Source organism: Oncorhynchus clarkii, chromosome 22 (assembly GCF_045791955.1).
Source record: "Oncorhynchus clarkii lewisi isolate Uvic-CL-2024 chromosome 22, UVic_Ocla_1.0, whole genome shotgun sequence".
NCBI lineage: Eukaryota > Metazoa > Chordata > Actinopteri > Salmoniformes > Salmonidae > Oncorhynchus > Oncorhynchus clarkii.
Window position 1 is genome coordinate 9981559 of NC_092168.1, and position 16325 is coordinate 9997883.

The 16325-nt window shown below is 42.0% G+C and overlaps 1 protein-coding gene across 2 annotated transcripts in view; it reads right to left on the reverse strand.

The window, feature by feature from the left end:
* Nucleotides 1–16325, reverse strand: part of LOC139380323 (polypeptide N-acetylgalactosaminyltransferase 13) — an 84852-nt gene that overhangs the window by 17976 nt on the left and 50551 nt on the right. Inside the window, exons 8-11 of one of the 2 annotated variants that reach the window (XM_071122922.1) lie at nucleotides 9308–9447; nucleotides 8171–8269; nucleotides 7830–7964; nucleotides 2777–2991 (exon numbers count right to left, since the gene is read on the reverse strand). In XM_071122922.1, coding sequence (XP_070979023.1) covers nucleotides 2806–2991; nucleotides 7830–7964; nucleotides 8171–8269; nucleotides 9308–9447 — 560 coding nt within the window. In that variant the 3' untranslated portion in view covers nucleotides 2777–2805. Of the gene's footprint in view, nucleotides 1–2776; nucleotides 2992–7829; nucleotides 7965–8170; nucleotides 8270–9307; nucleotides 9448–16325 lie in introns of those variants that run through there. The other variant, XM_071122923.1, reaches the window with a different exon arrangement.

The window sequence follows — 16325 nt, forward strand, 5'->3', positions numbered from 1 at the left end:
TAACGTACAGTCCCTTATCCAGAAAGACCCACAGGTGTAATCACTGCCCAAGGTGATTCTAACATGTATTGACTCAGGGGTGTGAGTACTTATGTAAATGGTTACTTCTGTATTTCATTTTCAATAAATGTTCAAAAATGTCTATGTTTTCACTTTGTCATTATGGGGTATTGTGTGTAGATGGGTTAGAAAAAAAAATATTTCATCCATTTTGAATTCAGGCTGCAACACAAAAAAAAGTGAAATCAATACTTTTTAAAGGCATCACACAGTGCATCTCTCTCTCTCTCTCTCTCTCTCTCTCTCTAACCATTACTTCACTGGAGGGGGAGATGACCTGAGCATTACAGTAAAACCAACCACCTAGGCAGGTTTTCGTGCCAAGGTTTAAAAAATACAACGTTCTGCTTTTAAAATGTATAAAACAAATTCATGTCCTCAAAACTATAGCTGTCCAAATAGTATTACACTATCAAGCCAAAATTGTAGTATCTGCCATTATAGTCCTGTACCTGTAAATAGGCCTATGAATCTCCACTACACTAAAGCTTATTTATTAATCATAAGAACATGTCTGGGGCAATAATGGAGATGCTATTTTTGCCATCCCTGAAAGATCCCGCCATACTTCAGTGCAGAAAAGACAGCATGAAGAAAATATAAGAGAGGAGGAAAACCAATCCATATTTAATGAAAATATTAGACATGTGAGGGACGTGTCCTCTCTGCTCATAATTATTTCATTGCTCCTCAGTGGCAGTAAAAACTCCCATTACAGCTGTTGCAGTCCCAGAGTGTGGCTCATGAGCTCTGTGCCGTGTGTGTGCACAGCTGAGACCTGCTAATTAAATGAAGATGGTCTCCAAGAGCCGGCCCAGGGTGAGGAACATTTATCCTCTATGTCTCAAAGAGTCGGCGGCAACCTGACAGATGCAGGATCCCTTTTAAATGTGTGTTTGTGCTGACACTAACAACGCTTAAAAACAGAGTCTGGCGTGTAACAAAAAATCTACACAGTACCAACAGATTCAATAGAAATGTGTTTCTTGGCATTCTGCCATTGGAGGGAGCCACGGCGGTTAGATAGTGTGGCTGTTCAGTACGGATTGACCAAGTGTGTATCCCAAATGGCACCCTATTGCCTTTATAGTGCTCAACTGTTGATCGGGGCCCATAGGGCTTTGGTAAAAAAGTGATGCACTATAAAGGGAATAGCATGCCATTTGGGACACAGCCACTGTCTAATTGTGGACCCAATATTGTCTGTTCAGAGAGCGTCGTGCAGTGTTAATCTCAAGGACAGAGACTACGGTAGGAACAGAACAGGGAATGAGGCCATCTGACAGCAGGCTGCTCTAGCACCGTCAGGTTTACAAAGAACAATAACCCTGAGCGCAACTCACCCAATTTAACCAACAGTATTCCGAAAAGGAGAGCACACAGCAATGAATATGTTCTTTACCAGGCAAACGTCAACTGCTTAACAGACAAATAAACTCCAATGAATTACAGAGGTACTGTAGAAAGGTAACTGGCTAAAGTTAAGGGAATGACAAATAGAAATACTGTTCATATATCAAACAGAAGCCGGTAGCTTCTTGCAGCGAGCATCCAGACTCGATTCAGTAGATGTATATAGGTAAAATGGAAATGAGTGGTGATTAAAATTCAACCCTCAGACACTGAGAACACGCTGTGTGCTGAACACAGCTGTTATGAGGCCATAGGAGTGTGTTCAAAATGCAGCCCTCACTTTCCCAAGGCCAGAGCCATGAAAGCACAGCTCACAATGAGGGATCACTTCAAAAGAGCTTGTAAACAAAGGCGAGCCCATTTCAATTTGCCCATCGCATAGATAATCAGCTAAACATAAAACCACCTCGCCTCCTCAGCTCTCATCCAATGAGGGCCTCCAGTGAATTTTCGCATCTAAAATAAAATATTGATGTAGGAAAATAAATGTAAAATGAGATCAAATTTGGTGAAGGAGGAAGGCTGGATACATTTCTTGCAGATAGCGTCGTGTATACAGCACCATCTAAAGCTGTCGAGGGACGTTTATTATTGCCCGGTGTGCCTCTGTGTTTCTGTCGTTATGCATTCACATCAAAAGGCCAGTGGTAATCGCTACTGAAACTTCTTTGCGTGGCAGACTTTTACTAACGTTGGAAAAGTCCAGCATCGCAACAAGCTGCAGCTCCAAAAACATCTCATAGCGGAGGTAAAGGAAACGAACACAAACATACCGCGAGGTAAAGGAGCTACTTACTAAAGCAAAGTTGAACGCATATTCCGCCACAGTCATACAACTCCAGCTCTACAGGCTAGACAGTACACACTAGACGATTGCACACTAGCCAACACAGCTGGTTGCTGGTGAGCAGAGATAAAGCAGGACGGGCTAATTTCAAAGGCCGGAATTCCATTACAATAAACCCTTCCTCCGATATCTCCGACCACCAGCCACCACTGGACTACACACTAGACGACATACTACTCACTAGACTACTACACATTAGAACACTACACACACTACACACTAGAACACTACACACTAGATGACATACTACACACTAGATGACATACTACTCACTAGACTACTACACATTAGAACACTACACACACTAGAACACTAGAACACTACACACTAGACGACATACTACACACTAGATTACGACACATTAGAACACTACACACTAGAACACTACACACTAGAACACTACACTACTGCACACTAGGACCTCCACAAGGTCTGGTTGTACAGTAAGTTACTGACCTGTGGTGGCCCATGCAGGAAGACAGCCCCTACAGAAAGTAATCAGTGGGGCTGTAGTACAGCTTCCTAAACACCTCCAGCCGGGTGAAGTTCCTCAGGACCCAGGCTTGTAGGGGGCTATTATTACAGTACTCCACCGTGGGGCGCCAGCTGCCGTCCTCCAGCCTGCTGACGGTCAGACACGACTGTGTGATGATGTGGAGGAACGTGTGCTTCTGTGGATGGACATCCAGATGGAGGATGTCATGCATGGACATGAGGAGATGGGAGTGGTGAGTGAGAAACGCTAGGAAAGAGCCAGACTCAGGCCAGACAGGCCCAACAACAAGATCACCAACAGTACTGTAGACTTACAGTGGGGCAAAAAAGTATTTAGTCAGCTTACCAATTGTGCAAGTTCACCCACTTAAAAAGATGAGAGGCCTGTAATTTTCATCATAGGTACACTTCAACTATGACAGACAAAATGAGGGAAAAAAATCCAGAAAATCACATTGTAGGATTTTTAATGAATTTATTTGCAAATTATGGTGGAAAATAAGTATTTGGTCACCTACAAACAAGCAAGATTTCTGGCTCTCACAGACCTATAACAACTTCTTTAAGAGGCTCCTCTGTCCTCCACTCGTTACCTGTATTAATGGCACCTGTTTGAACTTGTTATCAGTATAAAAGACACCTGTCCACAACCTCAAACAGTCACACTCCAAACTCTACTATGGCCAAGACCAAAGAGCTGTCAAAGGACACCAGAAACAAAATTGTAGACCTGCACCAGGCTGGGAAAACTGAATCTGCAATAGGTAAGCAGCTTGGTTTGAAGAAATCAACTGTGGGAGCAATTATTAGGAAATGGAAGACATACAAGACCACTGATAATCTCCCTCGATCTGGGGCTCCACGCAAGATCTCACCCCCTGGGGTCAAAATTATCACAAGAACGATGAGCAAAAATCCCAGAACCACAGTGAATGACCTGCAGAGAGCTGGGACCAAAGTAACAAAGCCTACCATCAGTAACACACTACGCCGCCAGGGACTCAAATCCTGCAGTGCCAGACGTGTCCCCCTGCTTAAGCCAGTACATGTCCAGGCCCGTCTGAAGTTTGATAGAGAGCATTTGGATGATCCAGAAGAAGATTGGGAGAATGTCATATGGTCAGATTAAACCAAAATATAACTTTTTGGTAAAAACTCAACTCGTCGTGTTTGGAGGACAAAGAATGCTGAGTTGCATCCAAAGAAACCCATACCTACTGTGAAGCATGGGGGTGGAGACATCATGCTTTGGGGCTGTTTTTCTGCAAAGGGACCAGGACGACTGATCCGTGTAAAGGAAAGAATGAATGGGGCCATGTATCGTGAGATTTTGAGTGAAAACCTCCTTCCATCAGCAAGGGCATTGAAGATGAAACGTGTCTTTCAGCATGACAATGATCCCAAACACACCGCCCTGGGCAACGAAGGAGTGGCTTCGTAAGAAGCATTTCAAGGTCCTGGTGTGGCCTAGCCAGTCTCCAGATCTCAACCCCATAGAAAATCTTTGGAGGGAGTTGAAAGTCCGTGTTGCCCAGCAACAGCCCTAAAACATCACTGATCTGCATGGAGGAATGGGCCAAAATACCAGCAACAGTGTGTGAAAACCTTGTGAAGACTTACAGAAAATGTTTGACCTCTGTCATTGCCAACAAAGGATATATAACAAAGTACTGAGATAATGATTTTCTGGAGAAAAAAAATCTCATTTTGTCTGTCATAGTTGAAGTGTACCTATGATGAAAATTACAGGCCTCTCTCATCTTTTTAAGTGGGAGACCTTGCACAATTGGTGGCTGACTAAATACTTTTTTGCCCCACTGTATATTCCAAAAAAACACAATGCCACACAACCCATTTAAAGGGTAAATGGACTATGTTGGAGTGTTGCTCAGAATGGAACCACCTTTGCCTACAATCAGAAAATCTACAACCAGATTTCCTAGTTTGATAAAAGTGGATGGGAGTTGGTGGGATGGTGGCACTGATATTCTATAGTCCTATGAAAGGAAGAGCAGGGAGGGATTGAGAATAGGAGGTGACTAGAGAGATGGCTCTGACCAGTACTTGAATTGGACTGTTACATACTGGTACTGAGTACCGGCACCTCGAATTTGTTACTGCTTGAGTACCAGTACCTCTTGAAGAAAATTGGCTTAAAAATATTGCAAAGTACCCGCACCTAAATATAAATGGGTACCCAAAATGACTACCGACAGCTATTTCAGTTCACTTCAAGCCCAGGCTCTGACCACCTGGAATATGGAGATGATGTAAAAGTCAGGTATTTCTCTCTGTCTCTCAGATGCTGAAAATGATGACCATATGAAATGTTAATGGTACGGCTGGGATCAGTAGTATCGTCTGTCACACTGTTCCTAAAAATAATCAGGCTGTTGACAGCGGCATTGAAACCTCACTGCCGTATACGTCAGGGACATTTCCTAATGCATGAATTATTCATGTTTTCATATTACATATTTAACTAAAGCACAAAGTGTAATACCTGGATCTCTCCCAGGGTTTGTACAGGAATAGATGAGCCTGGGGGCTTTTCAAAGTTGACAGTGACATGAGAGATCTTAATCAATGACAGGTGACACCATACTGGAGCAGGTAGCAGGGGGCGCAATCGGCCGTTTGCGTGGCTGAATTGTAGAGGACATTTTAGAGGCCCCCGTAGAGATATATTTTTTTATGCCAATTCCCTGCAGTTCTACACATTTTGCCATTAAGCTGAGAGAGAATGTTCCAGTTTCAAAGAACATTTTATGCGATTCGACATTCTGCAATGGAGCTGAGAGAAAATGTTGCAGTTCTAAAGCAAATATTCTGCAATTCTACGCATTTTGCCATGGCTAATTGTAATGAACATGAGGGGAGACAGAGAGCTGGGTTTAAGTGCAGGGCGCAGCAGGTGTTTATTGCAAAGGACCACAGGAGGAGGCAGGTAGCTGGGTCCAGATGCAGGCAGAAGGTCATACACAGGGGTCCAAAGGGCAACAGTACAGGCAGGGAAAAGGCTAGTAACATAGTCCAGGAGATCAGGCAATAGGTAGATAACAGGAAATCCGATAGGTTAAAGTACAGGCAGGGAATAGGCAAAAGGCATTGTTAGTGAGGCAGGCAAAAACTATCATACACGGGAGGAGTAAATCATGAGAAACACAGAGCTCTGAAAGACATGTGTCACAATACAAACAATACCTCACAGTGATGGGATGCACAGAACTGAACTAAATAGTGTATGATAATGGCATACAGGTGTGTGAACAGGTAATTATAATTCAGGTGATTGGGATCTGGAGAGTGAGCTGCGTTCAGGGGATCTAGGTGTTTGAAAGTGTGAGCTGGAAAGTGAGCTGCGTTCAGGGGATCTATTTGTTTGAGGGTGTAAGTTGGAAGCAGATGTTACACTAATGCAGTGTTATTTAGCAGTATATATTTTGTTATTATGCAAAGTTAATTGTTGTTGAATTTTAAAATCTCTCTGTCTAGTTTTTATTTTGGTGATTGTTAGCTCTCAAAGATTATATTATTTTAAAAAAAAAATATATATAGCATAATTTTTTACATTGTTTATATCTGGTTTTAGTTGTTTAATTTTACTCTGAAAGCGTTTTTCCATCACACATTTTTGGGGATAAAACGCTTAGACGGCCCGCCCAAGGACTCAAACATATGAATATGTCCCAGTGGAAGAAATATAACGATATGAATTGTTAATATTAAGGCTGCTTTGAGAATACACAATTGTTGTATGCTACAGTTTCCCTGTGGGAATGTATATGCTTTATTCTATGTGCTGTGCTAGTATGCTGTGCTAGTATGCTGTGCTAGTATGCTAGTATGCTGTGCTAGTATGCTGTGCTTGTTTCAAAGTCTGATACACATTGTACTGGCATAGATGATTTGCATGATATAAATATTATGGAGATATCTCAAAGTGTACTCAATTCATCAAGTCCTGGATCATTGAAATGAAAACCAAATCTGTTGGAATATCATGGACCATTCAGTAGTGTCTAATATGCTTGCAAAATTCCAGCAACTTTCCCAAAATGTCCAAGAATTCCATTAATCTTCCACCCAGGACTTCTGGAAAGCCAGGGAATTTTGGAAAGTTACTGGAATTTTGCAACTCTATGTCTGAGTCGACATGTCATTAGGCTCATAACTGGGACAGTGGAGTCTGTTCGGTCCACAGGTCTGGCTAACGAGTCACATTCCCCAGAGCATTAAAACCTATAAGCTGCTAACACAATTTCACAGAGGACTTTGTAGACTACTGAGAGAAAAAAAACATGCAGGCCTTACAACCACTAAGAACAAGATACTACTACCTACCAAAGACAGGACTTATACACTGTCTACGTCGACTAGATGACGACATTCACGAGCGCCAGGTCAGAAAGCTTACCTCAAAATCATATTCCCACTTGCCAACATACTACATGAGAGAAGAACATTTGAATAAATGGGGGAAATTATGGGCTGCAACGTGCACTGAGCTACAGAACGATGGCTACTGTACAGGATCTGACAGGAAGCCTGACTCCTGACATGTAGCACCATCTGGTGGCTTAAAATAATCCGACCATTTTTGAAGAATTCTAGATGTATTTGTACAGGTGTGTCATTATACACATGAAAAATCTTCCTAGGTAATAGTGCAGAAATTACTCTGGACAATCAGTGTGTGGCAAAGTTGTGTGGGCTCCCGAGTGGCACAGCAGTTAAAGGCACTGCATCTCAGTGCAAAAGGCATCACTACAGTCCCTGATTCACATCCGGCCATGATTGGGAGTCCCATAATAGGGCGGCGCACAATTGGCCCAGCATCGTCCGGGTTTGGCCCAGGGTAGGCCGTCATTGTAAATAAGAATTTGTTCTTAACTGACTTGCCAGGTTAAATGAAGGTTAAATAACATAATCTAAAAAAATATCATAGTCACAAGTTATCGCACTCCTGTCATGACTCACACAGTACAGGAGGAGTCTTGAGTTTGATCTTTACCTCTGCATCATACTCAAACATCTGATTCCCCTTCATTTGATGACACTTCAGCATGACCACAGGTCCATGGGGACGAGACACGTCCAGACACAAGTCATCTGTCCGGATCTCCTTATCAGCTGTGTAGGAAAACACCTAGCAGAGAGAACAAGACATTTACTGTATCTACTCGTCCATAGCTCTCTCCTTGTGTTGCAAAATTCTGGTAATTTTCCAAAATCCTGGCTGGAGGATTCTGGATTTCCTGCTAATTCTCTCCATTCCAAACTGGATTTCTGGGAAAACATAGGAAATACGGGAAAGTCCATAGCTCTCTGCTCTCTCTACTGCAGTCTCCTTACCTGATTCCCACCCATGCCATGGCAGTTGAAGAAGCCAACTTTCTCGTTTTCCTTTCTGCCCATGTTGTCCACACACTGGTTTGTTTCAACATTTCTGATCTAGGGGTAGAAAGGAATAAAATGAGAGATTCAACATTAGATTCATACTTACTCATAATTACCATCCTTCAATCCAACTTGGCATATTTACAGCTGACAAAAGCTACTGCTTATAGAGGTGGAAGAAATGAAGTCCCGCTCATCAAACACTGGCACATCATTTCCAGGTGACAAAATCTGTTGCCCAGATGTCAAATCTAATTCAATATTTACTATTCAATAAAACTAGCAATCTAAACTCATTAGCCCACCGGCGATGTAACTCATGATGCGGGACCTTGCTTAGCAACGCAAATGGCTGCATACATCAGACCTGTTGTGATCTATGTTCCCAACCCAAATTCTTACTTAATGATTCCATAATCCAATGAGCCATCTAATGTCTAACTAATATACTCCTAGAGGCATGCTATATGTGCTAGGTGTTGGATAAGGTGCTTACTATGCAGGAATGGTACCGTTCATAATTAAATGATATAAAAGCTAATGACTGGAGCTGTGAAAAGTGGGATGTGTGCTGTGTGCTGTGGAGTGAGTTAATCATGGAACAGACGGGAGGGCAGGAAAGGGAAGACTGAGGGCACTGCTGCAGTTCCCTGCCATAGGCAGCTTTTACTGCAGTACATTGGATGCAGGCTGTAAAATCATGGAGCCTCAGCAGAATTAAACTTGGGGATTACAACCTCCTCTCCAAACTCCCAACCCGTCACATCATTTAACAGGCTCTCTATCAATCATGGCCTTCCTCTTTTATTGTCATATGTCATCAAGAACATTCCCCTCTTTGCCTCATGCTAACCTGTTATCTAGAATGTTGTTAGCTAACTCTAGCCCGTGCTTGGGTTTGGGTCAACAACTAAACCGATGACGCCAGTTATCGTCCCTGACTTACTTTAAAGAGAAGTAGGGTAAATGGCACCCTATTCACTATGGGCCCTTGTTAGAAGTAGTACAGTATATAGGGAATAGAGTCCCATTTGGGATGCATACACAATCATGAGAGGTACATTGGGCTGTAGAATCTGAAATGCTTCATACTTCACCAAGTGAGTAGTATCGCCTGGGGATCTGAGAGTCGGGGTAGATGTTCTCCAGGTACCAGGAGAAGGGTTTGCACTGCAGAGCTTCACGCAGGGCCTTACGAGAGGACACGTCTCCATAGCCCACCCGGGCCACACCTGCAACACAAACCAAGACCACGGAGCCATGTGTATCGAGCATGTCAGACTAGTAGTGGATCAGTTTTTGAGCTAGGATCAGATTTTACATTCGAGATTATGATGAATGGACAGAGGGGACCTGATCCTAGATTAGCCCTTTACTTTAAGATGATTGATACATACAGCACCTGGTGCAAGTAAGGGGACACATGCATTGAAATATCAGCCAAAGACAACAAGAGCCCTTACCGCTGACAAGCAACAACGTTTGATTGGTGGGTGTGGCAGCTGTGGCTGAAACACCAATGACGTTAGTACTCTGGCATCTATTGTCTGACTGCACTGCCAAAGCTGTACACTAGAGGGACCTATCCATCGTTACATATTTAATGGCTGCCTCTAGTCTACACCACTGGAGGCTCCTCCTCAGAGGAAGGAGAGGACCATCCTTTTCAGTGAAATTTCATAAAAATAAAAATAGTGAAACATTTAAAAAATTATACTTTTTTAGATAAAACTATACTAAATATATTGTCATCAAATAATTGATTAAAACAATCAATTATTTGTCTATAGCAACTTCAACAACACTCTAGCTTCTGTCCTCCTCTTGGTACATTGACTTCAATACAAAACCTAGGAAGCTCGTAGACCTCACCCCCTTCCATTGGCCTACATGGTAATTATGACAACTTCTGGAGGACGACCTCCAACCAATCAAAGCTTTTGCAATATGAACTGACATGTTGTCCATCCAATCATAGGATTAGGATCATAGAATGAACCGAGTGTGTTGTATTGGGGTTGTGCAGCAGAGCATTATTGGTGACATTATTGGATAGAGATTGAGAGTGAAAAGTGAGAGTTGAGCATTTTTAGGATATTATTCATAAATAGTTTTCTATAAATAGTTTTCTTCTTTGGTTTATTTTTGTGTCCAGATAGTGCAATTCATTTCATTTTGCCTTGCTAAATTCAGTAGCAAGTGGCAGTAGCTAGCTAGCTAACAGCGTGAGCATGCAGTTCTCGCTGGTAGAATGGTAGAAGCTACCAAAAATGTTGTTGACTTTTTGTGAAGAACCCCTGTCATTCTCTGGAGTACACGGAAAAGGTTAGAATTAAAACTAAGGGTCGACCTCTGCCTGAAATCAGTTTCATGAAGAAGGAGGAAAAGGTGAGGGCGTTCAATACCAATTGGTATCAAAAGGGTAGCTGGTTAACAGGGAGCCTTTCATCAAGCCACCTGTATTGCTGGCCTTCCCTGCTTTTAGGAAAGTCTGAGTACAGTGACCTGAAGAACATTGATCTTTTAGCTAAATAGCAAAACAAAAGATGGGAGCATATACATTTCAATCGCAAAGTATTCAGACACATTGAATATTCCACCTTTTGTTACATTCCAGCCTTATTCTAAAATTGATTAAATTAAATGTTTTCCTCATCATAATGACAAAGTGAAAAAATTGTTTTAGAATTTTTTGCAAATGTATTAAAAATAAAATCAACAGAAAGACTTTATTTATATAAGTATTCAGACCCTTTGCTATGAGACTCGAAATTGAGCTCAGGTGCATCCTGTTTCTATTGATCATCCTTGAGATGTATCTCAAACTTGATTGGAGTCCATCTGTGATAAATTCAATTGATTGGATATGATTTGGAAAGCCCCACACCTGCCTATATAAGGTCCCACAGTTGATAATACATGTCAGAGCAAAAACCAAGCTATGAGGTCGAAGGAATTGTCCGTAGACCTCCGAGACAGGATTGTGTCAAGGCATAGATCTGGGGAAGGGTACCAAAAAATGTCTGCAGCATTGAAGGTCCCCAAGAACACAGTGGCCTCCATCGTTCTTAAATGGAAGAAGTATGGAACCACCAAGACTCTTCCTAGTGCTTTCCGCCCAGCCAAACTGAGCAATCGGGGGAGAAGGGCCTTGGTCAGGGAGGTGACCAAGAAACCTACAATCACTTTGACTGAGTACCAGAGTTCCTCAATGGAGATGGGAGAACCTTCCAGAAGGACAACCATCTCTGCAGCACTCCATCAATCCGGCCTTATGGTAGAATGGCCAGATGGAAGCCACTCCTCAGTAAAAGGCACATGACAGCCCGCTTGGAGTTTGCCAAAAGGCACCTAAAAGGACTCTCAGACCATGAGAAACAATATTCTCTGGTCTGATGAAACCAAGATTGAACTCTTTGGACTGAATGCCAAGCATCACATCTGGAGGAAGCATTCACTATGGTGAAGCATGGTGGGGGCAGCATCATGCTGTGGGGATTATTTTTCGGAGGCAGGGACTTGTCAGGATTGAGGCAAAGATGAACGGAGCAAAGTACAGAGAGATCCTTGATAAAAACCTGCTCCAGAGCGCTCAGGACCTCAGACTGAGGGCGAAAGTTCACCTTCCAACAGGACAACGACCCTAAGTACACAGCCAAGACAACGCAGGAGTGGCTTCGGGACAAGTCTCTGAATGTCCTTGAGTGGCCCAGCCAGAGCCCGTACTAACATCTCTGGAGAAACCTGAAAATAGCTGTGCAGTGATTCTCCCCATCCAACCTGACAGAGCTTGAGAGAGCAAAGAAGAATGGGAGAAACTCCCCAAATACAGGTGTGCCAAGTTTGTAGCGTCATACCCAAGAAGACTCAAGGCTGTAATTGCTGCCAAAGGTGCTTCAGCAAAGTACAAAGTAAAGGGTCTGAATACTTATGTAAATGTGAAATTTCAGTTTGTTTTTTGACAAAATGTTCTAAAAACCTGTTTTTGCTTTGTCATTATGGGGTATTGTCACGCCCTGGCCATAGAGAGGCTTTTATTCTCTATTTTGGTTAGTCCAGGGTGTGACTAGGGTGGGAATTCTAGTTTCTTTATTTCTATGTTTTCTGTTTCTATGCTTTGGCAGGGACAGTTGTCTATCGTTGTCTCTGATTGGGAATCATACTTAGGCAGCCTGTTTTGCCACCTTAGTTGTGGGTAGTTGACTTTGTTAGTGGCCTGTATAGCCCTAGTCAGCTTCACGGTCGTTTTGTTGTTTCTTGTTTTTGACAATTTAATCCATTTTAGAATAAGGAGGGGTAGGGACAATTTAATCAATTTTAGAATAAGGCTGTAACAAAACAAGGGATCTGAATACTTTCCCGAATGCACGGTAAATGCCCACATCAGATTCAAGCTTCTGGGATAAAGCTTATTCGATAATGTAACATACGAGGATCTGCGTCTTCGATTGAGAAAGTAAGAAAAACAGGGATGTTCTCAAGTGGTTTATCGACACCACTGCATTTTAGGGCATGCAAGTATTGGCTTTTGGAGGACACGACAAGAGGGAACATTCTGCTAACAAGGGAAACTACAAGGAGCTTGCAGAGGTAATTGCACATCACGATGCTTTACTTTCTGAACATATGGAACCTTCGACTGTCTTTTCTGGGATGTCGAAATCAATTCAGAATGATTTAATAGCTTCCATCGCATCATCCATTAAAAGTGAGATTACAGAGAGGTTGATGCAACACATCTTTTCACACGCGCTCAAGTAGGCTTTCCACGTTCCTTCTGTATTTATTTAGCAAAGATGATAACACAATCAATCCGGACAGACACAAGCAACAACTCATTGCATACAATTGAAGTCGGAAGTTTACATACACCTTAGCCAAATACATTTAAACTCAGTTTCACAATTCCTGACATTTTATCCTAGTAAAAGTTCCCTGTCTTATGTCAGTTAGGATCACCACTTTATTCTAAGAATGTGAAATGTCAGAATAATAGTAGAGAGAATGATTTATTTCAGCTTTTATTTCTTTCATCACATTCCCAGTGGGTCAGAAGTTGACATGCACTCAATTAGTACTTGGTAGCATTGCCTTTAAATTGTTTAACTTGGGTCAAACGTTACGGGTAGCCTTCCACAAGCTTCCCACAATAAGTTGGGTGAATTTTGGCCCATTCCTCCTGACAGAGCTGGTGTAACTGAGTCAGGTTTGTAGGCCTCCTTGCTCGCACACACTTTTTCAGTTCTGCCCACAAATTGTCTATAGGATTGAGGTCAGGGCTTTGTGATGGCCACTCCAATACCTTGACTTTGTTGTCCTTAAGCCATTTTGCCACAACTTTGGAAGTATGCTTGGGGTCATTGTCCATTTGGAAGACCCATTTGCAACAAAGCTTTAACTGATGTCTTGAGATGTTGCTTCAAAATAACCACATAATTTTCCTGCCTCATGTTGCCATCTATTTTGTGAAGTGCACCAGTCCCTCCTGCAGCAAAGCACCACCACAACATGATGCTGCCACCCTGGTGCTTCACGGTTGGGATGGTGTTCTTTGGCTTGCAAGCATCCCCCTTTTACACCGTCTTTTTTACGGCGGTTTTGGAGCAGTGGCTTCTTCCTTGCTGAGCGGCCTTTCAGGTTATGTCAATATAGGACTCGTTTTACTGTAGATATAGATACTTTTGTACCTGTTTCCTCCAGCATCTTCACAAGGTCCTTTGCTGTTGTTCTGAGATTGATTTGCACTTTTCGCACCAATGTACATTAATCTCTAGGAGACAGAATGCGCCTCCTTCCTGAGCAGTATGACAGCTGCTTGGTCCCAAGGTGTTTATACAGATGAACGTGGTACCTTCAGGCGTTTGGAAATTGATCCCAAGGATGAACCAGACTTGTGGAGGTCTACAATTATTTTTCTGAGGTCTTGGCTGATTTCTTTTGATTTTCCCATGATGTCAAGCAAAGAGGCACTGAACTTGAAGGTAGGCCTTGAAATACATCCACAGGTACACCTCCAATTGACTCAAATTATGTCAATTAGCCTATCAGAAGCTTCTAAAGCCAAGACATAATTTTCTGGAATTTTCCAAGCTGTTTAAAGGCACAGTCAACTTAGTGTATGTAAACTTCTGACCCAGTGGAAATGTGATACAGTGAAATAATCTGTCTGTAAACCATTTTTGGAAAAATTACTTGTGCCATGCACAAAGTAGATGTCCTAACCGACTTGCAAAAATTAGAGTTTGTTATCAAGACATTCGTGGAGTGGTTGAAACACTTAGGTTGGAGTCATTAAAACTTGTTTATGTAAACTTCCGACTTCAACTGTAAATGTTGCAGCAGCTTAGGCTACACCTAACCATTAAAGATGGGATAAAAACAAGACGATTTTTCAGTCTGATCAACTGTAGGCTACTAATAATGGCAGCTGCAAACAGCCTATGCACCCAGTCCATCTGGTCAGGGTAAACAAATTGGAAACGTTATGTATTTATAATCCATTTGTGTGTCAGGAGAAAATGTGAATGTGATGAAATGTGGTTTATATTCAAAGTTGGGCTGACTAGGCTGCCCATACCTTTTCAATCCAAAATTATTAACTGGAATGAATCAATCAACATAATAGTGATGACATAGACTGTGAGTAAATGATTAATTAGAACTACAGTTGCATAGGCCTGCATGATGCAAACATGCATAAAGCAAGCTCAGCCATGTGAGTTCTATTGTCTATCCGTTGTTGTGTAGAGGAAATCCACCTCTTAATCTATTTTACAACTGATTAATCACTGTCATACCTTATAGGGTCCAGAGTTTTTCTGGTTAGGCTAACAGATAAGGAAAAACTCTGGGCCCCAATTGCCCCACCACTCTGGGAACTATGGTGCTGCCAGTCTGCTTGTAGTTGTCAGAATTCTGAGATGTCTGAGTTTAACTTCATGTTAAATATTAGTCACCATCGGGAGCCACCATCAGTTATACCCACATACAGTACATTTATAACTGTCACTTTAGTGAGTTTGTATAGTTGTTCTTGAGGGTCGCTAGCATTAGGATCATATTAGGTTAATGTTGTGCAAGAATTTGGAACATGTAGTCTATTTGAATCAATATGGAACTCAGACCACGCTTAGCAGATTAAATCTGGAGCTTGGTTCACGATGACTGGACCATTGTCATGCAGTTCCATGATTAGTGAGGATTAGGGTAGATTTATAAGACTATTGTTCAAATCTTATTGTACTATTTTTTTTTCCACCTTCCAATATTTCATGGATTGAATTTTACAACATTAATTTTTGATTCATCAATATATTTGTTGTGTTCTCTTGATGTATTCGAGTCTGTTGACTAAATTCTAATTAAAAGGTACACCGTTTTTAAAGGGATGGTTTAAGATAAATTTACCGAAAACCCTATTGAATGAGAAATACACAACAAAATATGTTGGCCAGCAAGTGGGAGGGTTTTCAGCGATTTAATTAAATGTCTTCAGCGTGCGCAAGGGAATCACGCCTGCAAAGCCTGTTACGCACCAGCATAAGGTAAATCTGAATACCAACTACGGAGAAGTGCATAGGAAAGGTGTGCATAGGAAAGGCTAACATTTCCTCAATTGGAATCAGGCCAATAGTGCAGTACTTTTGACCAGAGCTCTGGACAAAAGTATTGTAGACCTATATATAGGGCAGAGGTGGGCAAACTACGGTCCGCAGGCTTGATCCGGCCCGCAAACCCATTTAATCCGGCCTGTGGGAGGTTTGAGTAAAAAAAAAAAATGATAATAATGATTGGGCAAATTATTATTTTTGGTTAAAAAAATACACCAGGCCACACTTGAATGCCTAAAACTAGAGAGAAAGTCTGTAGAAATGTATAATGGACCTACATATTTTCAAATAACTTTTTCTAGCCCGCAAATTGATTTTGACAAACAAATCTGAGCTACCCTTGGTTGAATTTAGAAATCCCGGCCCTAGAACCAAAAGGTTTGCCCACCCCTGATATAGGGAATAGGGTGCAATTTGGAATGCACACTAACAGTAGAGCTGCTCTGACCTTATCATCCCCTCTAATATCCTGGAGAGGCAGACTGAATGTCGACCAGGCT